General features: G+C 49.2%; 1 protein-coding gene across 1 annotated transcript in view; it reads left to right on the forward strand.

Annotated features, from left to right (window-relative positions):
• The window catches only part of LOC126521968 (methionine aminopeptidase 2-like), a 44864-nt gene that overhangs the window by 11273 nt on the left and 7151 nt on the right, over positions 1-26440 (forward strand). Inside the window, exons 7-11 of the mRNA XM_050170728.3 lie at positions 2702-2883; positions 5401-5495; positions 9509-9605; positions 12072-12175; positions 24058-24173. Of these exons, the coding sequence (XP_050026685.2) occupies positions 2702-2883; positions 5401-5495; positions 9509-9605; positions 12072-12175; positions 24058-24173 (594 nt within the window). The remainder of the gene's footprint in view (positions 1-2701; positions 2884-5400; positions 5496-9508; positions 9606-12071; positions 12176-24057; positions 24174-26440) is intronic.

Consider the following 26440-nt stretch of genomic DNA (forward strand, 5'->3'; position numbering starts at 1 on the left):
AGGTCAGCCAGACGTACTAGGGAATCACCGAAGACAGAGGAATGAATTTATACACAGACCGCAGACATGAGACTAGACATAGACACATAAGGATAAATACAGTTAGTACACTTAACAGGTTTGTCGCTAAACTCAGTTCAGCTTCTGCACCATTCACAGTTCCAGTGATGGTAGAGTCGAGCCGCAGCGGTGGGGTAGCGTTGGCTGGGGCGTAGCTCAGCCACAAGTCGCTACAACAGTGACGGGAGCCGTAACGCAGCCTGGCATCGGCGGGTGAGGTATGGCGATGAACGCCGTCGTGCAGCCTATCTCGGCAACACAGGAGCCGTGGTGCAAGTCAGCTTCGACAGCGCAGCACGGCGATGAACGCCGCAACACAGTCTGCTTCTGAAGCGTCAGGAGCCGGGGCAAAGCCTGGCCACGGCAGGATCTGCCAGGTAGCCTCCAAGGACAGCGCTGTAAGCCGGGGCGAAGCTTGGTTCAGCAGGGCTGGGGACGTTGGGACGTGGCCCGCCACTTGATCGGCAGTGCCCGGCGACAGTTTCTCTTTATGATAGAAACGGTGATAGAAATGCGATAGAAACAGTTTGTGGGTCCAGAGGCTCGACACACAGTGAGGAAGACGTGGTGACCCAACATTGCATATATCTGCTGTATATGAGGGTGTGTATGGCAGTTACCAGCACACAATACACATGAACAGATATAACACTTCGAAAAACTTAAAAATGCCTTTGCGGCGCTTCTTTAGTCGTCTGAGGCTACACACAAGAGTTTGTCGACTTCAAGTGTTCGTTGTCACTCCGCCGGCAACTCACCCACCCGTAGTACCAGGGTGAAGTTTCACAGTAGGCTGAACAGTCGTGGCTGTGTTGGCAGGCGAAGCTGCCGCCCCCAGGTACTGGGGCAGGAAGAGACGCCCGCCACTCTGAGCTCGCGGAGCTGGACTGGCCTGTTGGCAATGAGCTCCCCTGGCTCCACCCCACAGCAAGGGCCGTCAGCACAGCTGGCAGCGGCGCGAGCTGTAGGGCTGTGCGGTTGCGGCGGCGGCCCTCAGGCGGGACCGCAAGCACGGCCAACAGTGCAGATGGTCAGCCGCCAGAGCTGTTCTGTGGCCTCGGTGGTCTGCGGTGCTCGATACTAGTACGCAAGTGGACCGTCAGCTGCTCGTGTGTAGGCGGGCCCAGCTGGGTCTGTGAGCAGTCAGCCGCCCAAGCGGAGAGGTAACTGCCTCGAACACCCCGGAAAACGTCCTGCCAGGTCCTCCCCGGTACGAGCTCCTTCCGCCAACCCGTCCGCCATCGAAGCCCGACACGCACTCATTCTCGCGATCCACGCCTCTGCCACACTTCTCTTTCTTCGTCGTCCACTTGTCCTGCGCAATCGCTCCGGTCGTCAGACCACATACTAATTGGGCCACCAAGTCTAGCAGAAATAGCAATATTTTTATTTTGATAAGTCACTGGCATGGTCGTCAGCCATGTTGCCAGCGCCTCCTCGAAATTGAAACTATCGAAGTCTATTCGATTTAGTGGTTGCCGGCAGTGCCCAGACTACAGGAGAATCCAAGACACTAAATCATTAAGGCTGCACTTCAAATTTGCTTTTTTTTTTTGTGAGGTTAGTTCCATGCGTCCAACGCTTGTTAATTTACGTGTTAAATAGTAATACAGTCCTGGGCTGCTACTTCAAGCAGTTTCAAGTGGCACCAAGTCCACCTTACCTTCAAGTTTGTGTCGATGCTAGCGGCGAGGGAAGTGCCACACTGTGACGGCTGCGAAGAAATAGGCACATTAAGTTATCACAGCGCGGTAGAATTTTGTTTCAGATTCAGTGGATACACTGACTGTACATTCGTTGCTATGGCAGCATGACAGTGGTTGAGATATAGACTGCACTTTTGTAGTGGTGGCTTCCACTTGATTCAATGTCATTCTTATTGCCCACCATTCATGGCCAGCTGATCCCGGGATATTGATAGCGTGGGCTAACTAGCGCAGGCTAGTGTTGCGATAGCGCAGGCTAGTGTCACTTTCACTATGGATTGATAAAGTGTAAAAATATGAAGAGGAATAGCTTAAGAAACAGCATCACTACAACATCGCGGCCACGGTATCTGCACATACCAATGTGTCGACAAACTTTGGCCATATTCCTTGATGAATGTTTTCGAAGATGCTTTCATGTTCGATATATTTTGCATGATTAGCACTGGACGTGTTGGTGCGCAACAGCCTTTCTGGCACCGTGCCAAGGATGCCGTCACTTGTAGACGCTGATGTGTCTTGCGTTAATCACGCAAAATTGAAGGTATCCCCGAAAGTGGCGATCCGAGAATAGGGCACACCTTTCTTGGGGGGGCCACTTGCGGAATAAAGTCACTTAATTTATGCCAATTTCAGTATTTTGGACTTCTGATTATTCGGACTTTATGCTGGTCATCATTGAGTTCAAATTATCTGTTGGCGACTGTAGTCTGGAGCAAGAGCTATGTCGAGGGTTGGGATATACTATATGCAAAAATGTGATACTGTTCGGAAAAACTTTTGATGTTGAAGTATTCTTATAAAGCATCTTGATAGCTTGGCCCATCATTCGTTCCTTCCAGAGATTTTGGTCTTGTTAAGTTGCACACGTCTGAACTTGCCAAGCAAAGGTTTGCAATCACTGTGTCATTCATTTCTTTCTGTTTTCACTGCAGTGAAACGCTGGAGTCTACGGCTCGCACACTTATCAAGGAGAATGGGCTGAGTGCAGGGCTTGCATTCCCCACGGGTTGCTCTCTCAATCACTGTGCCGCACACTACACACCGAACGCAGGCGACCCAACAGTGCTGGGCTACGACGATGTGTGCAAGATTGACTTTGGCACACACATCAATGGCAAGCAGATCACAGTTGGTGGCCCTCATTGAGAAGGCATCTTCTGTCTTGTTATGTCGTCTGTCTTAGCCTAGCTCTTGTCTTCCTAACCATTGTCAACTTCCTTGCACGTTTGCACCTGCTAACCTTAACAGCAGAGTTCTTAAGCTATGTGATTGTGAATGGCTGTGGAGGGACTGCGCATTTTACAAGAGGTCGGAAATTTTGCCCGCAAGTTTCTCTTACCTGCCGTAGTAGCTCAGTGGCCGTGATGTTGAGCTGCCGAACATGTGGTCACAGATTCAGTCCTGGTCATGGCCGGTGCATTCCGATGGCGGTGGAATGTAAATGTGCTTATGTTCCATATGTTGGGGGTACACTAAAGAACCTTGAGAGAATAAAATTAATCCATAGTTCCCCACTATGGCATGCCTCATAATCAGATCGTGGTTTTGACATGCAAAACCCCAGAATTTAAGTTCCTCAGCACAATATAATTCCTCGGTATAAATCCTCGGTTTAATAACGAATTCGCCAGGATGTGAAGTAGGCAGCTCTGTTTTCAGAAGTGATAAGCATAAAAAGAATGAATGCAACTGCTAGTTTTTTTTCCCATAAAAAATGAAAATGATAAGGCACTTTGACACACAGAGTTGACAAACTTTATTGCGGTATTGGCACTTGCTGTGCACAAAAGTGTGTCAGTTGTGCTTGAGTCCTTGCAACCACTTTTTAAGAATGGATTTCTCCCTAGAGGACACTTCATTCTGCAAAAGAAATTTCAGTGCTTAGCTGTTTCGATGGGGGCGAAATGTGAAAGCACCCGTGTACTTAGATTCAGGTGCACATTAAAGAACCCCAGGTGGTCGAAATTTCCGGAGTCCTCCACTACGGCGTGCCTCATAATCAGAAAGGGGTTTTGGCACGTAAAACCCCATAATTAATTAATTAATTAGCTGTTTCCTGAAAAGGAAAAAAAAAGGCCAATTCTGCTTGTGGATGTGTCACATCATCATCTGTTGTTTTGTTTACAGAAACATGTGCAAAAATTGATACCAATTAGAACTTTTTGCATTACCAAAATGCATGACTGAATGATGTAGAGACAGTTGTTCCATTTAATTCGCAATTCCATTTACCGTATTTACTTGATTCTAACGCGCCCTCGATTGTAACGTGCACCCGTTTGCCGTGACCTAAAAAGAGAAAAGTCCTTTACAGCACCGTGCACCTCATTCTTTCATACAGAAATGCAACTTTCTCTCATTTGGGAAAAACAAAAGATTTACTCCCAATGCACTAAAGTTGCAATAAATAAATGAAGTCGCAGTTTCTCGGGAAAGGCAAAGGATCGATTACGATAGCAAATTAGTAGACAGCTATACGAAAAGTAAGGACAGCAGTTTTATTGGCCGTATAAACTTTTAAATAGTCGCCTACTAACTAAATTAACAAGCATGGTGTCACACGCATGAGCAAACATGGGCACGTCTCACTCGATGACCGCGGAAACCCTTTAAACGCTGGAGTGAGGAAGTGCGGTAACAGTAGTGAGGGAATTGACCTTTGTGTGGCCTCCGGGTCGACGCAAACTAAGCGACGAGAACACAGTGCGGTGCGCCTAGATGTAAAGTCTCCGTCACAGATCGCTTTCAAGATGGGGGCCGCGCGGCCGTGCCGTACGTAGAAGCAAGCGGTGTAGAACGCCTCTCCTGTTTGCCCCACTCCCACATGCAAGTTTCGGTAACTCTGAATGCCCGTGACGCGGCCCAACTTCCCTCCGTCTCCGCACATGTGATCGCCTTCCTTTTAATTGCGGCATCGTGATGAACTCTGCATGTCTTTGCAGTCGGCACTTCCATGCTGATAGAGCAAACGCAGAAAACGGGAAGATGGACGGTGCACTAACCTAAGCCATGGGAAGCATTGCCTAAGCACGCGTACTGCAGCACATGGAGAAAGCTACGGCAGCTAGGCTCAAAGTGCGTACGAGGCGGCCATTTCGAAATGACGATGGCAATATGGTAGCGTAGATTTAGGGTCGTACTTGATTCTAATGTGCCCACAATTTTTTGACCCGTTTTATCGGAAAAAAGTGCAGTTTAGATTCTAGTAAATACGGTAAGCTACTTTCATGTGACTGAAATTCTATAGTATTTTGTTCGGTTGCTTGTTGCTATTGCATTGCATGTTCGTGGTGCTCTGTGAACACTATGCTCCAAGGCTTTCTCTCGTTTGTTCAACATAGTTTAGTGTTGTGATTTGTGGTTTAGTCGGTACTATACTGCATAATGCATACATGTAGCCTGAGTTTTCCTATTGACACGAGTTTCAACATTCAATGCTGTGGTTGGCTAAGTTTAATGATATCATAGTAAGTTTAATTCTTTCTCTATAACTAAGAAATGCATTGGTTGAACGTATTACAAAATATCTACCTGTTGTCTCATAACCACATCCTTGCTTCAATTTCAAATGTTCAGTGGTATTTGCTTTTCTGTATAAAATGTGACTATGTACTTGTTTTGATCTTTCCAGGCCAAATTATTGACTGTGCCTTCACGCTGACTTTCAACAACAAATATGACAAACTGCTAGAAGCGGTACGAGATGCCACTAATACAGGAATAAGGGTAAGAACTTGTCATAAAATTGACTAAAGTTTCAGTAACATCAAAAACTACCATATACAGTATAACCTCGTTACAACGGATCTGCTTACAACACACATTCGGATACTATGTACTAATTTGCAGCATTATGCTGATCTTCCTATCTCTTCCATTGATTGAGCTTCGCATACAATGGATTCTGATACAACATACATTAGTATATACAGTCAACGACCGATTTTTCGGACCCTCTAGGGAACGTAAAAACATCCGAAAATTCAGGCAGTCCGAAAAAATGAATGCATGCAAAAAAACGCACCTCTTTTCTTTTTTTCTCGGATCTAGAGGTAAAGGGCGAAGTACCACACTTCCGAAACCCTGCCAAAGCATCAATGAACGTGCTATAAAAAGAGGCGTTCAAAAACTCTGTATGCAGCCGATTGCCGGTTTATTATGTACATGTCTATCGTTGGGCAGCCAGTGTTATTGCTGCAGTGGCTTGAAGAACTTGTTGATTGTTTGGACGGCGTTCCTGTTGCATGCGATCATATTTGCCTTGATCTGAGCAAGGGTCATGTCAGCACTGTACACCGATGAAAGAGTCAACAGTGCTCGCGTCAACTCGGCGCTTGTAGGCGGCGCAGGCATTGGCTCCTCATTTTCAACATCGGAGTCTACTGAATCCCCCACAACCTGACGGACTATTCCCTCGTCAGTCAGTTCTGCGCAGAAGTTGAGCTCGTTGTCAGCGTCAACAAACTGTTCAAAAGTTATTTCCATGGGTACGGTACTGCTTTCCGCGCTTCGATGCCATTGGCGAGGACGACGAAGACGAAGTGGGGGTCATCGAAGGCTGGGAACAGTGGAGTTCGCTGACGAGCGTTGAAGCACCTAGGCCTAGCATCGCAGAACACGCTTGACACAACAGCACAACCACACACCACGCTAGCCAAAACGTGTCCTGCGCAAACAAACGAAATAGCGCCACAGAACGCCTATATAGCGCCGCTCCGGAAACTCCGCCGGAGGCGGAAGTGCGGCCATTTGCGGCGATGAACATAGCCAGCGTGGCCAGACCAAATCGGTGTGTGGCGGCTAGATTCGGCTAGTTGTGGTTCAAAGCGGTGATATGCTTCGGCTGCAAGTCTATTTCCTTCGCAAGGGCGCTGTGCGAGGAGTCAAAAAGTCCGGAAAATTGGACGGCGGGGGGTTCGAGCGTCCGAAACTTCAGAAGTCCTTATACATTGATTCTATGGGGCTCGTGGCGGTGCCGCGAAGACGTCCGAAATATCAGGCATGTCCGAAAATTTGGGCGTCCGAAAAATCAGTCGTTGACTGTGATTGACTGAACTATAAGGCCAGCAAGCTGGTCAGCACTCCTTTAGAGCAGATTTCTGTTCCACGGATGTCCTAAATTCAATACAGTCAAACCTCGGTATATCGAACACGGATATATCGAATTATTGCGTATATCGAACAATTTCTATATCACATGGAAAATCGCATGCATTTTTAATTCTTTATTTCGAACGGGGCCGGATGTAAAATGGGTATATCGAACTCCGCCGCCCCAGACCAAGTGCGCTCTGTTGACATGAGGCGAGCTTTCCCGCAACACTCTCGAAGATAGTGGCGGCGCGATCAGCGTTCCAGACTGCTGTGTACGACAGCTGCCCACATCGGTTGCGCCGAGGGCGCCATTTGAACGTAGCGGCGTACACACGCGGCGGCTTGGAGCCAGCACGGCCGCCTCGATCACGCGCGCACGGCGAGGCTTGCCCCCGCCGTGCGCGCGTGATCGAGGCAGCCGTGGAGCCAGTTGGAGCGCTTTGTCGGTGCTGAGCCACACATCATGTGCATTGCGGACTTCGTTGGCGGTGACGACAGCACCGGAACAGTGGCGGAGTTAACAGACGTGGAGATCACGGCAGAAGTGACTGCTGAGCGGCCAAACGAAGACGCTGCCGAGGCTGATCCAGCAAGCGCTGATGTTGCCCTGCTCCCGACTGCAACTGAGGCTGTAGCTGCTTTGGCCGTTGTACGCCGCTACTGCGGCGCAATAGAAGGCACTGGGCTGTCTCTTGTGGACCGTTTGGACTATGTAGAGGACGCCGTGGTCAAGCACGCGGTTGCCACTATGAAGCAGGCTACGCTGCTTCAGTACTTTCAGCGAACTAAATAAATACTTTGTTTGAAGCTTCATGTGAGTATCTATTGCGCCACGATTGGTTCATTGATTGATTTGCGCTAGTTTTTGACGCGTTTTCTACGTGATGTATCGAATTCTGGCTATATCGAACTATTTTGCGATCGCCGCGCTGTTCGATATATCGAGGTTCGACTGTAGCTTCCAACTTCAAACACCGCTTGGCATAATTTCAGGATGGGAGCAGTGCCAGCAGGATCAACACAGGCAGCGGCAGTTCCGAGGGGGCCGTAGTTGGCTTGGATTCGACTGGCTTGAAATTGGGCTGGCTTTGAAAATTTTTGATATGATGATGGATTATTTGCGGTGATTGCAGTGTCATCAGAATTTTAAAAAATAAAAGAAAGAGATAAAAGATTCGGAGTGCACAACTGCATATAAGCAGTCACTCTTTAATATCGAAGTACCGGTACTTAAGAACGGAGGTCACTGATCTCAGTTGTAGGGATGAGCAGTTGTTTGCTGTCTAACAGAGCATTTTAAAACAGTCGGCCATTGACTCAAATCGTAACAAAAAGAAAAGAGTATAAAATCGGTATTTACTTGCCACTTATACTTGCATAATACTTTTGGCAGAGTTAGGAAAGCAAAAAAAATTCTTCGCTTGGTAGCGCGCCATCTCAGAATAAAATGTTTTGTGGTGTTCATGTTCAGCACGACGTGTGCTTTGTTTATCCTGTCAGCCTGTGCATGCGGACGTACTGTCAGGACATTAGCAGTGTGATGGGGTCGAATGGATCAGCCAACGCCGTGCATCGTAAACCACCAGAAGTAAGGAAGCGCAAGCAGATTTCCCTGAAGGACAAGCTTGACATCGAGCAAGTTGAGAATGGCTAGAAGCAGGTGGACGTTGCCGTGACCTTCGGCTTACCGAAGCGAACCATCAACACTGTCATCAGCGCCAAGGAGGCAAGCTTAGAAAAGAAAGTCTTGGGTGACTTGCAGCCCAAGACGTTTCGACTCCATGAGGCTTTATTCCCCAATGTTGAAGAGGCCCTGTTTGTGTGGCTTCCTGGCGCCCATTCGCAAAACATATTTGTGAATGGTCTGCCTCTATGGAAACCTGCGGAGCAATTTCCCGTTGTTCTGAACCAAGAAGTGTTCATTAGCAGTGAAGGTTGGCTCGGCCGATTTAAATTAAGGCATGGAATCGTCTTCAACTGCCTTTCTGGAGAGTCGGCCAGTGTTGATGACACTGTTGCGGCCAGTTGGAAAGCCGAGGCTTCCCCAGTGCACCTCGAAGGATACGCACCGTGCTATGTTTTCGGTGCCGATGAAAGTGGCATTTTCTGCAAGTTGAGGCCAGGAAGGACCTTCTGTTCTTTTTGCAGACGCATGTCACGGGGGCAAGAAGTCGAAGGAGTGCGTAAATGTTTTCCTCTGCTGCATTATGGACGGGAGTGAAAAAGCAAGGCTGCTGGTTATAGGGAAGCCACGAAGACTGCTATGCCTGCGGCGTGTGCACATTCCTGTGGATGGATTCCAACAAAAGCCTCTGGATGACCAAGGATACTTTTAACAAGTGGCTACTGGAGTTCGACAGCAAGATGAAGAAGCAGAAGAGGAATGTGCTGCTCTTCCTCAACAATTGGGCGAGCCACATGCAGCTCCCACAGTTTCAGGTCACAAAGGTGGTGCATCCTATTGACCAGGTCATTGTGCACTCAGTGAAGTCAGATGCAGTCGAGGATTTAGATTTGGATTGGGCTTGATTGCGATCAAACGTGGTCGTGTGACACCGGTATTAAAGACCTGCAATATAGCGGCACATGCTTTTACCTTTCCAGACTACTTAATACTAACACTGTTTACTTTTGTTGCATTGCAGACGGCTGGAATAGATGTCAGGCTTTGTGACATTGGTGAGGCAATCCAAGAAGTCATGGAATCTTACGAAGTGGAACTCGATGGCAAGACATACCAGGGTGAGAGCAAAGTTGTCATATGTAGAGTAGGTAGGTTGTGCACACCTTGTAGCTAGAGTAAATCCAAATGGGAAATAAACAGTAAAAGATGACAAAAATATAGACTGTAGCAAGGTGTTGTTTTTTGCAGAGTGCATGGAAATACAATTTTTGTTTCAACTTTTCATTTGCCTTTCTCTTTTTTTTTTTTTTTTTAGTCAAATAGTGTCACCTGACAGGTAACGCTTCATTCCAAACTACAAGAGTGCCATTTCTTGGTGACGAGTATCGCTACTCTTGTTTATACGAGATTTCCTTATTCAAAATTTTTGTTCCTCTGTGCATTCTTCTGAAAAACTATACCTTGTAATTTATCAAATATTTAAATTATTTTTTGTTACTTGTAGATCATGCTGTATTGCAATCTGCTGTGGTTGCTTAGTGGCTATGGTGTTGGGTTGCTAAGCACGAGGTCGCGGGATCGAATCCTGGCCACGGCGGCCGCATTTCGAGGGGGGCAAAATGCGAAAACACCCGTGTACGTAAATTTAGGTGCATGTTGAAAAACCCCGGGTGGTCCAGATTTCCGGAGTCCCCCACTACGGCGTGCCTTATAATCAGACGGTGGTTTTGGCACGTGAAACCCCATAATTCAATGCTGTATTGCAGCTTAATGCGCAGTCCAAACTGTTCACAGGTTTTTAATACCAGGTGCTCTTTTGTTGGGGTAACTTTAAGGGTCAGGGGGCACTAAGTAGGCGCATATGTAAGGACTACTTGCTTGCAAAGAAGGTAATGGTTTGACTACTTGAATGAAAGGCACTGACACAGAGCATGGTCGTGTATCAACGTTACTAGACTAGCTTCAGTTTTAAAACTCGGCGCCATTGCGCGGAACCGCCATCCGCCCGCGCCTTCGTGGCGCTGCAGTCGCGCCCGGCTTCACTTCCTCACTAGCCGGCTACGCGGGCAGGCCGGACTAAGCAAGGCCGGACTAAGCACGCGTGCAGCGTTGGTGTATTCTGTGGTTCGTTGTAGACAGCGAATTTCAGCAAGCATGTCATCTGTGGAACTGTAGCCTTCGCTGAGTTTCTTAAGAATATCAGCAGACGATGCCAACGTGCTGCGTACCTGGCTGCATAGACCGCTATCGGAACGATGTCGACAGCTCGGTGCACCACTTTTTCTGTGTTCCCAGCAATGCGACGCTTTGCTCGGCGTGAAACAGAGCGATTCCTTGTGCCGACCAGGAACTTTCTGCGAAATCCACGGCACGCGCTCGTGCCACTGCTCTTGCGTTCGTCGTCTTCTTCCACAGCTGGCTGCGTGGCCGTTCATCTTTCCAGCATAGAATTTCACTTCACTTCTGTCGTCATAATGGGGAGGCCGCGTTTACGGGGGTATGAGCCATTGCTTAAGGGAGTATGAGCCACTCATGGTCTTACGTAACGGAAAGATTTAATTTTGAAGAAATTTAATTTTGAGGAACCACGAGTGGCAAATTGCAGGCGAAGGCTGCTAACCACGCCGCCGAGCAAACTTGAGACATCGAACGCAAGTGACAACTGCGGACTGCGGGCATACCGTCAGTGACGTCGTTCTCTCCGTTGCAACCGATTGTGTATGTAACCTCATAACTGAGAAATACTTTAATGAACCGTCGGGATTAACCCAGTGATAAGCACAGGGGCCGCACGTTTCAGCTTCGCTGATTAAGCACCTTCACGGAATGAAAAATCCGACTTCTTTCTTTCTTTCTTTCTTTCTTTCTTCCTTCCTTCCTTTTTATTTCTTTTTATTTCTTTTTTTTTTTTTTTTTTGTGGCTTGTGTGTAAAGATCGACCTCATCTTTCTTTCTGCAGCGCTTCTTTGGCATGGTGAGAAGCTTCGGTGGGGATGAAGATCATCCTACAATTACGCACTTTGGCCAGATACTCAGGCTCGTGAGCCTAAACTGCGCGGAACGTTAAGACGACAGGAAGCACACGACATTTAGAAACGCAGCTTCTGCGCTTCGCTGTATGTGTTTTTTCCTTTCGGGCAGTTTACCCTTCTTTCAGTATTAACGAACTGGCGCAATAAATCTTATTGCTGTAGGTGGATGCCGCTTTCTCGTGGTATCACTAATTCAGACAAGGGAGAATGCCAGCAAGCGTGAAACATGCGTAAACTGCCCGTCCGCACGAGCTCAAGGCTGCGACACGGCGTCTGCAGTGGAGCCCGATGGAACAGCGTTGCCATCTGGCGGCTGTCACAGAAGTGGCGACAGCGGCTGTAAGCGCGCGGGCAGGGAGTTTTACAACTGAAGGCCTAGTAACGTTGGTCGTGTATGGCGTGGTGTGACGTCAACTATTTTGCTGCCCATAGTAGTGCTCCAGATGGTGTACCTCTGCTATGTAGCCTGTTGAAGGCAGAGAATGCAGCCTTATTCCCAAGGTGACACATTTGGTTTGTTCAAGCATTGAGTGCTTTCATTCGTTTCTGCAGTGAAGGCCATTCGCAACCTTAATGGTCACTCGATTGGGCCATACCGGATCCATGCTGGGAAGACAGTGCCTATTGTGAAGGGAGGAGAAGCAGTGAGAATGGAGGTTAGTGCACTTTACATCTTAATCTTTTCAGCCAAGTCAGGTTAAATGGTGATCCCTGTGATTGGCTTGATTCATTTGTAGAATTGGAATAGCTGTACAGCAGAATTATGCATGTCAAGTTTTGAAACAACTTGGGGAAGGTGTGTATGTGGGTGCCTTGATTGATCCATCATTATGTTGTGTTGGGTCAGTTGATGGGGTGTCCTGCTGCTGAGCAGTAGGTTGCAGGTTAAATTACCAGCCAAGGCTGCTTTAGTTGCCATTGTTACCATGGTTACCAGTTACGGCTGCTGAGCAGTAGGTTGCAGGTTAAATTGCCAGCCAAGGCTGCTTTCCAGTAGGGGTGAATGTGAAAACGCCTGCGTTCCTTAGATATCAGTTCATGTCAAAGAATGTTTGATAGTCAACATTCATCCAGAGTGCTCCTCACTGTAGTGCTCCTCGTCGCCACTTCCGCCATTCATCACGGCAGCATTCTGACACCGAGTGCGCTGTCATCGAGTGAGATCTGCTCATGTTTGCATCTGCGTGCATCACATCGTGGTTGTTAGTATAGTTAGTAAGCGAGTGTTTATTGCAGTTTATGCTGTCAATAAGACTACTAGCCTTACTTCGTATAGCTGTCTAATTATTTTCTATTCCAATGAAAACTTTGCCTTTTGTGCAAAAACTGCAACACATTTTTCTAGGTTTTTTTTTTTTTGGTCTTACTGGATGTGTCAGCAGTTACACTTGGGCAGCACTTTGGTCCGAAAACAGATTCAGTGTCATTTTTGTTCCAGGTGCATTCTTACACCTAGCTGCAAATTTTCGTTAGAAATGCCCATCTAAAGCATGAAATCTGGCATCGTGTAGGTCTTTAAAAACGGCACCTGTTTCCAATCACCCGTCATATTGAAACTGCAAATGTAGCCGCCATTTTTCTTTATTCGAGAGCTTGTGATATATTTTACTAGCAGCGGGAGATTACTGAATTCTACACAAGGGAGCAAATCGTTCTAGTTGACCGTGTTGGGGATTGCAGTTGTCTATTTTGTTGCGGTGCCATAGCGCAGCACGTTTTCAGCATAGGGGCCACATCGGGGCAAAGTTGCTTTTGAACTTTGCTTATGCAGGCCAACGCTTTCCCTCTCTCTTTCCTCTGAGGGCACCACACAGCAGCAAGACCATAAAGCACTTGCTGCTGTCTGACGCCAAATGGACCAGGGGCTCATCCAATTGGTCTGTCCGGGGTGCGGAGGCACAGGGAGAAGCTCTCGGATGGCGAAACAGTGCATACTGTATGCAGATTCCCCCCAGTCACCCCTTTTGTTGGCTGGCCTTGCCGAAGGTTCTCGACCCGAGGCGGGTGGACACCTATTCACTGCTTCTGTTCTGGAGGCTATGCCAAAGAAACGCGGCTCACTCACGTGCGCTGTTGTATTGCACCAGGTCACCTTCGGAGGCTATACCTAAGTAAAGGAACGTTGCCCTGGTATCGTGGCCATTGGATGATCCCATATAGCGGCGTATTACAGTGTCTTATAGTACTGTTGTGCCACCTCACGCGCACATCACGCTGGTAGAGTGTAACAGTCAACTCCAAGGTAGTTGTCAAATAACCGCCTTCCTTGTACTCTGGGCCTTCTCCTTGTGGCGCTCTGTCTCAATCCCAGTGGAGACCAAACGAGCATCCGCTTCAGGCACACACATTACACGTGGCTGACTTGATCGTCCCCCCCGATGGGCTCGGATCCTTGGACACACGCGGTGGTCTAGGTGACTCCCGGTGGAGCACCACGAGATGGAGACCACAACCGGAAGCGTAAACTTAGGAAACTATTGCGGCATGCTGCCATTCTCTGAAGGTCTTGAACATCGTGGTCTCAGCGTTATGACTGCACGTTAGCTACACAAGAGCCATAAAACTTTGTTATCTATGTCGCTTGGGAGAAAGAAATGCAATATTCGGAAGGTAAAACGACACCACGAGCTGTTATCAGCAATGGGCAATGCGTGAAGGAGGCATCACCGAACCGTGATCTCCTGATAACGGCATAGTAACCGCCGATCCTTTGCAACATTGTGTGGTGGCATCATGTGGTGCTCCATTCTCGCCTACTTGGGTTGTGTGAATATTGCTACGGCACAATATGCGCGATCACGAAAGGCCAGCAGTGTGAAGACGACGACGACGATTAGAAGCTAGCGCGGGCTGTTGCCTCTTGGCCAAGCGCAGCATATTTTCCTTGTAAATATATTTGTACATAGCTTTTCGTCTGCGTCTTCCTACGTAACATATCTGGTGGAGGTGGACGTTCCCTGTACCTCGTCACGGAGCTTCGCAGTGGACGGTACGTCGAGCCTTCCTTCATGGCTCCCGGCGACGACAACCCGACTCCGCCGGCTCCGACACCTGCTGCCACTTCGACGACCTACATCACTCTCCCCGCTCCCCGTGATCCTGGCGTATTCTCGGGCCAAGATGGGGAAGACGTCGATGACTGGATCAGCCTGTATGAACACGTCAGCCGCAATAACCGGTGGGACCCTACTATTATGCTCGCCAACGTAGTCTTTTACCTCGGTGGCACACCTCGAGTTTGGTATCGCACGCACGAAGATGAGCTCACCAGTTGGGATTCACTTAAGACACAGCTTCGAGACTTGTTCGGCAACCCCTACGGTCAACAACTTGCCGCGCAGAAGGCGCTTTCCAGCCGTGTGCAGACGTCAACAGAGCCCTATGTCACGTACATTCAGGACGTCTTGGCTCTGTGCCGCAAAGTTGACACCCACATGACTGAGTCAGACAAGGTTTCCCACATCCTCAAAGGCATTGCCGATGACGCCTTCAACTTGCTCGTTTGCAACAACGTAGCGACGGTGGATGCTGTTATAAGAGAGTGCCGCCGCCTGGAACTCGCCAAAAGCCGACGTATTGACCAGCAGTTTGCCCGTCTGCCCAACACCCCAGCGACATCTTCCTGTGCCGACGCTCCTCGTCCCAACAACACTGCCGATGTTACCAGGATCGTCCGGCGTGAGATCGAGGCCGCCTATCCGGCTGCCTTCGACTCCAGTCCCACCAACACATCTGCAGTCACGGTCTCACTGATCCAGGCAGTTGTCCGCCAGGAGTTTGAAAACATGGGTCTTCACACCATCTGCTCGGCCCATCGCCCTAATACCCGCCCGGCTTCTTCGATTTCGCCCCGTCCCGCATCTTCTTACCCACCACGTTTCCGCAACCCATCTGAATGGCGCACTGCTGACGACAAGCCTATTTGTTTCCACTGCCATCGAATCGGGCACATTTCTCGGCACTGTCGTAGTCGCTGGAGTTCCCCGAGCCGGCCTACTTATACTGCCTACTCTCGCCCCTCAGGTGGCCCTTCTCGTCCCTATGCCGCACGCTCCGATAATGCCGCCACTGATTCTCCTGCAACGAACCGTCCCTATTCTCGTTCGCCTTCGCCCCAACGACGACAATCTCGCTCTCCCCAGCCCCGTCGCTCCTATTCGCCGACTCCCTTCGGACGCCGCTCCCAGCCGGAAAACTAGACGATGCAGCGCCTCGAGGTGACGCTGCATTGCTCCCTACGCCGCCAAATCCTCTACTGACTTTGCCCACTCATCTGAACCTTCTTGACGTGCAAGTCGACGGTGTTTCTGTGTCTGCTCTCATAGACACTGGGGCGCATTTGTCCGTAATGAGCGCTGACCTTCGTAACCGGCTCAAGAAAATTATCACGCCCGCCACGACGCCTGTTGTCCGTGTCGCCGATGGCGGAACAGCCCCCGTAATTGGTATGTGTACCGCCCGCGTCTCCTTCGCCGATCGCTCAACAATCGTGCTATTCACAGTCATCGCCCACTGTCCCCACGACATCATCCTCGGCTTAGACTTCCTTTCCGCACATTCTGCTCTCATCGATTGTTCCGCCAGTACTCTCCGCCTTGACCTGCCTGTTCTGGATCCTGCTGAACCACACCCCAGTCGCCTCAGTTCCGCCGACTTCGTTCGCTTGCCACCTTCGGCACTGACCTACGTTGACCTAGTGTCATCCCCACCAGTCCCCGACGGTCACTACATCGCGGCTCCTATGCAAGACGTCCTCCTTACACATGGGATCACAGTACCCCATACAGTTTTATCTATTACGGCGAATTGCGTCTGCCTGCCAGTGGTCAACTTTGGCTTGACGACACAAGTGCTGCCACGTGGGATGTCTTTGGCCCAGCTTTGTTCATTCGAGGATCACTCAGTAGCATCCATTGCAGTAGACGACACTTCATCCGATACTCCTCTACCATCGCATTCGGCAAATTGTACCATCGCTGACTTACGGAAAATGATTGCCCCCGACTTGCCCTCCGAGCACGCTCGTGAACTCTACCGCGTTCTGTTTTCCTACCACGATATTTTTGACTTTAACGATCGTCCTTTAGCCCAAACTACAGCTGTCAAACATCGCATTAATACCGGCGATGCCCCTCCTATTCAGCGCCGCCCGTATCGAGTGTCACCAGCTGAGCGTCAAGTTATTCACGCAGAAGTTCGCAAAATGCTTGCCAAGAACATTATTGAACCATCATATAGTCCATGGGCGTCACCTGTAGTACTGGTCAAAAAGAAGGATGGCTCATGGCGCTTTTGCGTGGATTATCGGCACCTTAACAGGGTTACCAAAAAGGACGTGTATCCCCTACCTCGGATTGATGACGCCCTTGACTGCCTCCACGGTGCTCGCTATTTCTCTTCTATTGACCTTCGCTCCGGCTACTGGCAGATTGCCGTGGACGATCTCGACCGCGAGAAGACTGCTTTTGTCACACCCGACGGTCTTTATCAATTCAAAGTGATGCCGTTCGGTCTATGTAACGCCCCTGCCACTTTTGAACGCATGATGGACTCCCTTCTTCACGGTTTCAAATGGTCCACGTGCCTGTGCTACTTGGACGACGTTATCGTATTCTCCCCAACGTTCGCTACGCACCTCGAGCGCCTCTCAGCAGTCCTGGACGTTTTTCGGCGAGCCGGTCTGCAACTCAACGCATCGAAGTGCCAATTCGGCCGTCGCCAGATTACCGTCCTTGGACATCTCGTTGACGCGAACGGAGTGCAACCGGACCCAGGCAAGATCCATGCTGTTACGCACTTCCCTGTTCCGAAGTGTGTCAAGGATGTGCGCAGCTTCATCGGCCTTTGTTCGTACTTCCGCCGTTTCGTGAGAAATTTCGCCGCCATAGCACGACCACTAACCGACCTTTTGAAAAAAGACGCTCCTTTCCAGTGGGGCGATAACGAGGCCTCTGCATTCTCTCATCTAATCGACATTCTCACAACGCCTCCCGTTTTGGCCCATTTCGATCCTTCTGCGCCTACCGAAGTCCGTACTGATGCCAGCGGTCACGGAATTGGAGCAGTACTGGCACAACGCCAGCGTGGCCACGACCGTGTTATCGCTTACGCCAGCAGGCTCCTCTCACCCGCGGAGCGCAACTATTCCATCACTGAGCGTGAGTGTCTGGCCCTAGTTTGGGCGGTTGCGAAATTCCGCCCATACTTATATGGCCGATCCTTTTCCGTTGTCACAGACCATCACGCGCTTTGCTGGTTATGCTCACTGAAAGATCCTACAGGAAGACTTGGTCGCTGGGCCTTACGCCTCCAAGAATATTCGTATACTGTCACCTATAAATCTGGCCGACTACACAAGGACGCTGACTGCCTGTCTCGCTACCCGGTCGACGAGCCTGACGACGCCGACAGTAGTAGTGCCAACGGCATTTTCTCTGTCTCTGCCTTCGGTAACATCGCCGATGAGCAGTACCGAGACCTATCGCTGCGAGCACTTATCGAGCGTCTGCGCTCTACACCTACCGACGCATCCGTTCGCCGATATGTCCTCCAGGGTGGCATTCTGTATCGAAGGAACTTCCTCCCTGACGGCTCTGACCTTCTTCTTGTCGTGCCAAAACAGCTACGACAGACTGTGCTCTTTGAGATGCATGACGCACCCACTTCAGGACATCTTGGGGTAACCCGCACGCACGACCGCGTCCGCCGCCGCTTCTATTGGCCTGGTCTCGCTCGCTCCGTTCGACGCTATGTTGCTGCCTGTGATCCCTGCCAGCGTCGGAAGACACCTCAGGTGCTACCTGCCGGTCATCTCCAGCCGATCACCGTCCCTGTGGAACCGTTCTTTCGTGTTGGATTAGACCTGCTCGGTCCCTTTCCCACGTCATCTTCTGGGAACAAATGGGTAGCCGTCGCGACTGATTACGCCACCCGATACGCTATCACTCGGGCTCTCCCTACCAGCTGCGCCACTGACGTCGCGGACTTTCTCTTGCGTGACATTATCTTGCTTCATGGCGCCCCGCGACAGCTGCTTACTGACCGTGGTCGAAACTTCCTCTCGAAAGTTATCGCTGACATTGTGCGTTCCTGCTCCATTCAACACAAACTGACTGCTTCATACCATCCTCAAACCAATGGCCTGACAGAGCGGTTAAACCGTACTCTTACCGATATGCTGGCCAAGTACGTTTCCAAGGACCACCACGACTGGGACATTGCCCTTCCTTACGTAACATTTGCGTACAATTCTTCCCGGCACGACACCGCCGGATTTTCTCCCTTTTATCTACTGTACGGTCGCGAACCTACCTTGCCCCTAGACACGGCACTTCCTCCTGCTGCGGTCTCAACAAGCGAGTATGCGCGCGACGCCATCGCCCTCGCTGACCATGCACGCCAGCTTGCCCGTGCTCGACTGACGGCCTCACAGACCACTCGGCAGTGTCAGTACAACGCCCGCCATCGTGACGTACAGTTTTCACCTGGTGCGCTCGTGCTCCTGTGGTCGCCCTCTCGTCACGTCGGACTTTCAGAGAAGCTCCTTTCGCGATACACAGGGCCCTACCGCGTGCTGCGCCAGGTGACGCCTGTGACTTACGAAATTGCTCCTGTGGCCTCAACCTCGTCCTCTCCTGTGGCATCTAGTGATGTCGTACACGTCAGTAGGCTCAAGGCGTACTACACTGCTTCCGAGTCCGATCTTTAGTCGCTCCGGGACGGCGCTTTTGCAGCCGGGGGTAGTGCTACGGCACAATATGCGCGATCACGAAAGGCCAGCAGTGTGAAGACGACGACGACGATTAGAAGCTAGCGCGGGCTGTTGCCTCTTGGCCAAGCGCAGCATATTTTCCTTGTAAATATATTTGTACATAGCTTTTCGTCTGCGTCTTCCTACGTAACAATATCGACAGGAATGCTTGAGCGGCCATTCTTCCCATGGCGGAAGGACGTACAGTCGCCGATCGAAAAATTGGACACCGATAATCCGGACATGCTTGGTAATTCGGACAGCTTCGTGACACTGCTAATGGCCCCATAGACTTAATGTGTAAAGATTATCTACATTTCCGACAGCCGCCAGCTCTACATTAGATTATCTGGACTCCATCCGTGGTTGTAGCGTATGCTGACTCTGCCGACGTTATCTCCTCTGGCAACCTCGAGAAGACATCAAGTTTGGCTTCAGATATTACAGGTGAAATGGTAATCCCTAAGGCCTTGCCTTGGTCGCAGCACTACGCCTCAGAGATTTAACAGCAAATGCCAATCTTGCATGCTTTGCCTGATTTACAGGTCGCATCAACATCACGATCATCACGTACTATTCTGGCAACCCCGCACATGTCCTGCTCTCGCAGTTCTGTTTGTTGAGTTCACCTTTCGGGCACCGTTCCGCTATTCTGTGCTTGTTTGTTTAGTTTGCGTTCCTGACAGCGCCCTGCTGGCTCCAAGAAGTCTTTCGCGTGAACTTATCGACAGGCCGCGTCAAATGGCACTAGCGGTGCCCTCACAGTCCGACTCGGAATGAGTCTCGAGTTGCAGTCTGAATGACTCCACAACTGAAGAGCCTGAACCTGCCATCTACCACAATGTGCTCAAATGCAGATGTCATTGATGACCTGCTAGGCTGCGGTGTGCTGATTTCTGCCACCGTTACATTTGAAGACTTTACAGACATCGACAGTGTGGTGTTGTGTGCCGAACTGAACGATGGCGAAATAATTGAGCAAGTTCTTCCGCCGGCACATCATAATGATGATGTGCCGTTGCTCCGGAGCCTTCACATGTGGGTTCGAGCCTTTGCAGTCCTTGCATTGGCGTACAGCGACAGCAAAAAACTGGCAGAAATGCAGGCGTACTTTGTTGCACGTAAGCAAAAGTGTGAGCAGCAACCAATTAACCACTTATTGCTTGTACAGGGGCCTTAAAACATAAGGGAAATGATCTTTTTTCGATACATTTGTTCTTTCGGACATTCGATAGTTCGGACTTATTTACCGTATTTACTCAATTCTAACATGCCCTCGTTTATAATGCGTACCCGTTTGCCGTAACTTAAAAAAGTCCTTTACAGTAGTGTGCACCTCATTCTTTCATACAGAAGTACAACTTGCACTCGTAAGTATTTTCAGAGTCATCACCGAGCACGTGGAAGCTGGCACATCTGAAGCAGTTTCGGATGAATCACTTGTACATGGCCGTGCATACACGTCGGGGCACCACGGGCACCAAGTTGTTTGACCACCATAGCCCTAATCTCCCCCTTATTCTTCAAGATCGCGCTGAGAGTGCACCTCAGAATCTTGTACGCCGCGGCGACGTCTGACTTGCTGCCACGTTCGCCTCAATTTATGATTTCGAGCTTCACAGCGAAAGGCAAATTCAGTGTGCTTCATGCTAGCCATCATGGCAACAGTGTGAAAGAAGGCCCACAAGGTGCAAATACAACAGACAAAAAAAGCAGTGAGCCAACTCGGGCTGCACCATCTTGCACGATGAGGGCACAAGAGCCTCTGATTGGCTGTCTGAGCAAGCGCTGCGGTTGGGCCGGGATCATGTTTCGCAGGGAGGTTGTCGCCAACTCGCCCGACGCGGCGCAATCACGGTACAGAGAGTGGGTGTATGGAACTGCGGCACTGGCTAAGCCACTTTTGAGACGTCGGTGGGTTTCCCTGCCGCCCCGAGGGAAAGCCAACTACTGGGAGTACTCCTGTGCCACTTGACATTCGATATACAGTCAACCCTCATTACAACGAACCCTGATAATCCGACAAAAAATGCCCATTTTATGCAAAGTCCGTAATATCTGAAACGCTTCACTTCTGAAACTTTCATTACTTTCACTTTCAAACTTTCATTGTTATAGAGAAACAGGATATAATAAAGTAAATGAAATTCCCCTTGAAATCCCCTACAGAGATCCATGCAGTTAAAACCTCGTTTTAATAAAGTCAAATTGCTCTGCCAATGGATATAATGAATTAGATTCGTCTCCAAGACCAGAAAATACCCAACCGTCTCGGGCTGAGTACATCACTTTCCGCCGAGTTTCGCACCTGTTGGCCCTGGCAGTTCAATCAAGACTCCCGGGTCTCCATTTTGAATACGTCATCGAGTAACTCTGGTCTTTCTCATTGCCGCACGTAGCTGTGCATCTGCACACAAGCAGCAGCTCCCTATTTCACTTCTCCACTGACCGCTCTCTCTTGCGCCTGCCTGGTTGCGCGAGCTGCACGCCTGTATGCTGCTGTGCAAAAGATTAGAGCGTCCACTTCTACTGCACAGTGCATCACACAGGCACACGCAGCTGATTTTGGCCTCCAAGATCTCCTGGGCGCAACCTTGGGGGTCACGCGCATGTCACGCCATGCTGTGCGACTACGCACTGCGGCGGCAAGGATTAGTGCATTCACTTCTCTCTTTCTCTATGGCATGCCACACAGGCAGCCGCAGCTGGGGCTGGCCTCGGAGGTCTCCCTGGTGCAATCACAGGGATCATGCCCACAGGTCGTGCATTCACGTCTCTCTCTTCTTGTGGCACGCCGCACATGCTGGCAGACAGCTGGGCATGGCTTCCTAGATCGCATTGGCATCAGTGAAATCTTGGAGGCCACAAGCTGGCCGAATCAAGCCAGTGCAGCAAAGTTCGCTTGCCGCCTCGATCACAAAGTGGAGCGCTGTGTTGTGTGCGATGTGCTGCTCGACCTCGGCGAGCCCATTCGAAAGCGAATCCGAAAGACTATCAAAATGGAACACTAATGGATATAATGAAGTAAAGGATTTAATGACGTAGTATCTTCTCCCCGTTCAACTGCGTTATAACGAGGTTCGAGTGTACTTTCATGTTGGACATAATTTCGTTATAATGATGTATTTGCTTATCAACATTTTTATTGGCTTTACTGATTGCTTACTATCACTTGCATGGCCTAGTCAGTGAAACGCTGAAAACTATAATTGTGAGGTCTCACAAAAGCTCTTGGGACAAAGGAACAACAACACAGTATGCAAACACAAGGGCATTTATTGCACCTTTAGTACACCAATGCCAGCTAGCCAAATAAATACCAATAGAACATGCTGATGGGTGCATGACAAATTGAGCAAGTCCGACTCACCGTGACCGGATAGCGAGCAAATTTGTGTGCCCCCATGCTGGGCACCAACGTCTAATCGTTTACGTGTACGATTATGTGAATGGTGGCGCGTTCGAACGATCGTGTTTGTCCATTCCGTTGCGTGAACAGCCGGTGAGCACATGAAACGTCCACACAGCTAGCCGACCCCAAGCCAAAGAGGAACAGGCCAGGAGGTACTCACTTTTGCCCCCTGAGTAACCCCGCCATGAGGTGGCGTCAGCAGTACAACACTCACACCATCTCTCATGCTAATCTGGAACCATACCCTTTGCTGTTGGCACTTAGCTATACGGAGAAGCAGGATTACAGGAGACACAAGCACCGTATGGGGTAAACATCAGGGGATGCGTGAAAGTCGAGCACCCACACACAGTGAGACTCAGTACCATTCATGCTACTTTTGTGTTTGTAAGGATGCTTAACATAAATTATTTGAACTTGGACCTCAATAAAATGTGCACCTCTGTAGCCAAAGCTGACACAGTGTTTTTTTGTCAGTTCAACATTGCAGGTAGTAGTACTTGCCAAATTGTGATTTCTGCAACATGTATAGCGACCCTTTAGGACTTAGGAATGTGGTTGAATTAAAAGGCGAGTTGAATCAAGTCGCATAATCACAAAAATCAGCTGTATCTCAGTCAGTCAAGCAAGTATTCTGCATATCCCATTTCATCTTCCTAAAAGGCCAACTGCAAGAAAGAGTTAGACCCAGTAAAAGGCCTTGCTTAAGATAATCTAGTTCTTGAGGAGCCTCCACACAACATTTAATGTGTGAAATACAAGCGGAAGCATCATGAAAAGCTCACATAACAAGTAGTTTTCGGTACTGAAAGTAGAAAAAAAAAAATAATGCGGCCATTATTACTCGCCGACAGTGAAGCATGGCTTAATGTGCGGGTCCGCTGCACGACCTCCGAGGTTGCAATGGTGCATTCGTGCAACCTTGGACGCCACACTGCTACATAGCGTAGATACTGCGGTGGCCACGAGGGGCCGTGACGAGTCCTTTTGCCACTAAGAAGCTTGGGCTATCACATGCTCTAATTGGTCTCTGTGCTTCTCCAGGCGTGGGTGCATGAGCCAGCTTGAGTGCCCGGTGTCCCCGCAAGGCGCTAAAATATCTCTCGGACATGGCATGCTGGGATGCATGTCATAGCAATGCCACCAAGTGCACACATCGTCTGCTTAGGTGCTATGTAAACGCCGCTAAGAAAAAAACTACAATTACCAGCTTTGCCAAGATTGGCTCAATGGTATATACTTGTCATTTATAACAAATTTAGCCAAGTAAGATTTCATTAGGGTCGGCCTTCATGTGCTGTATTATTTCGTTCCGAACTCTGTGCCAAATGAATCACAAGTCTATTAATACATAATACATTGTCCTTGCATTGCAGGAAGGTGAAGTGTACGCCATTGAAACCTTTGGCAGCACGGGCAAAGGCTATGTGCACGATGACATGGAGGTGTCTCATTACATGAAGAATTTTGACGCTGGTCGTGTGCCGCTGAGGTAAGCAAAGTGAAGAGCTCAAGTCACTCATGGTGCATGTCTAAGTGAGCCACAAACCTTTCAAACCAATCAACAGCAGTCAAATTTAGTAAGACCTTGTTACTACATACCCGCTTGAAACATGGTAGTGACAAATTCCTGGCCCGATCACCTTAGAACCTAATGTATTGGCTGACCGCAAAAGCCATATGACTACCGGTTAGTGCCTACCACGATCACTTTTTGTTACATAATGGTTAACTGTGCCACCTTAGCTCGTGATGTGGTCAGCTCCAAGCTGTGCCACAAACATTGTTGTGCCTTTTTGGAAAGTACAGTGACAGGTCAACGAATGATTCTTGCTTTGGTTCGAATGCAGTGATGCCTCTGCGGATAAGCATCAGAAATGCATGGAAGTGTGGTGATGGCCTCAGCAAGGAATGTAACCTCTAATAGGCGTGCCAGTCTGATTTATCACCGCCAAGGTTATCACAATAAGCATCTTCAGCTACCTGCTCGGCAGTGTTTGTGGCAGGCACACTGCTTAGCGCTGTTGTAAGCCTACTGCACGTTTTTAATAGGCAATAACCCAAAAGCCCCTCCGTTCTCTCCCACCTCATTGAGCAGAACCGCTTCAAGTGCGTGTTGCTTTCAGAAGTGAAAGTAGCCCACCATCAGTGCATTGGCTCAACAAGATGTGCACTGTACGATCACATGCACAGCCAGGAGGGGTACGGTCACGTAGAAACCTCACTGCACAGAGAGAAACCTGACTGCACTTGCACAGTGCAGGTCTGCAAGAAAACACGCATGCATATCGTACAGGGACGGTATTCTCAAGCGATCGTTTTTGGATATTGTTTCACTTCTGGGAAATTTCATGAGTCGGCACTGGGCGCGTCGAAGTACTATACAGCTGACAGCACTATTGGCACTATGCATAGGTTGCGAGCCTAGCACATTGTCAGAAACACTGTCCACTGTACGTGCACAAGTCTGGTAGCGAGTCATGCAAAAGTGAAACTATCTCTGAAAATGATTGCCCAAAAATACTACTTAGTAAGCATCCCGGCGCAGTCATGGTGTGTGCTTAGTAGGTGACGTGTTGTATTCAAGCCACACGGGACGATTGTTACCACACAGCATCAGGTACAGTGTTCCTATGAAACGGTGTCAGTTATGCTCTGTAGCAGATCACTGTACAAATGCGCACTTGCGCATTGGGGAAAGCTGGATGAGTCGTCCGTACGGCCGCCATGTCTGCCGCTGTCTTCCCTGTAAAAGTTTTGAAATGCTGCTTTGTTATTGCCACTGTGGTGTGTCGTCGCATGGTCATGTGAGAGACCCAGAATTTTTTCCGTGTTTTGCCAAAAATAAAGAAATCCTTGTAGCATGTATCTTGGCCCCTCCCCTGCCCCCACATCTCTCGCACGTGCTTGATCGCGTTACCACAAGCGAGTTCCCCTCTCCCTCTTTCCCTTTGCTCGCGCAGAAAGGCGGCACTCACAAAGCCACAGTCTTTCTTGTCTCCCCCTCCCACACTTTCACTCGCACCTAAAGCACAAGGTGCGTGGGCCGCGATAGGAACTTGTCGCCCTTGACTTCGACTTTATATGGAACATGATGTGGCATCACTGCAGCAGCCACTCTTGTCACACTGTGCGCGATTTGAGAGGTATGTTTGCAAACAGATGCTTGTAATTCAATCATTTGAACATCGACGTCCGTGGATGTTTCCATTTATCATCTTGGCATTTCCTTACAGCAGAAGTGAAATTTCATTATATTGAAATCGCATACAAACACACTTTGTTAAATTGAGGCTCTAAATACACGGTGTTCAATGGACAAGAGATTAGGAAAAGTGAAATACGCCGTTACATCGAGAATTTTGTTATATTGAACTTCGTTATATCTAGGTTGAACTGTAAATCATGAAAAAATACATATCTGCTTATGTTCTCAATGATCATTCAGCTTATGAGCATTTGGTGAACATGCCGGTGGAGTGTTGCAGGCATCAGATTTCGTGCAGAGCTCATTGCTGGACACCAGCGTTTTTTTTGTTGTTGTTGTTCATGTATGTTGTTGGTGATGGTGTCTCCAATTGCACTGTATGTAATTGGAGACATGCAGGCAGCACTCCACTGTCACATCCACAAAATGCTGACAAGATCTGTTGTGCTGCTACAGTGAACTTAGATGAGTCTCGACAGCTGCGTTAGAGAAAGCAGTTATTTCGGTGATGAAGATGCAGCAAAAAACAATCCTTTGCAGTCATTCGGCTT

This window comes from Dermacentor andersoni, chromosome 6 (genome assembly GCF_023375885.2).
Source record: "Dermacentor andersoni chromosome 6, qqDerAnde1_hic_scaffold, whole genome shotgun sequence".
In the NCBI taxonomy this organism is placed as follows: domain Eukaryota; kingdom Metazoa; phylum Arthropoda; class Arachnida; order Ixodida; family Ixodidae; genus Dermacentor; species Dermacentor andersoni.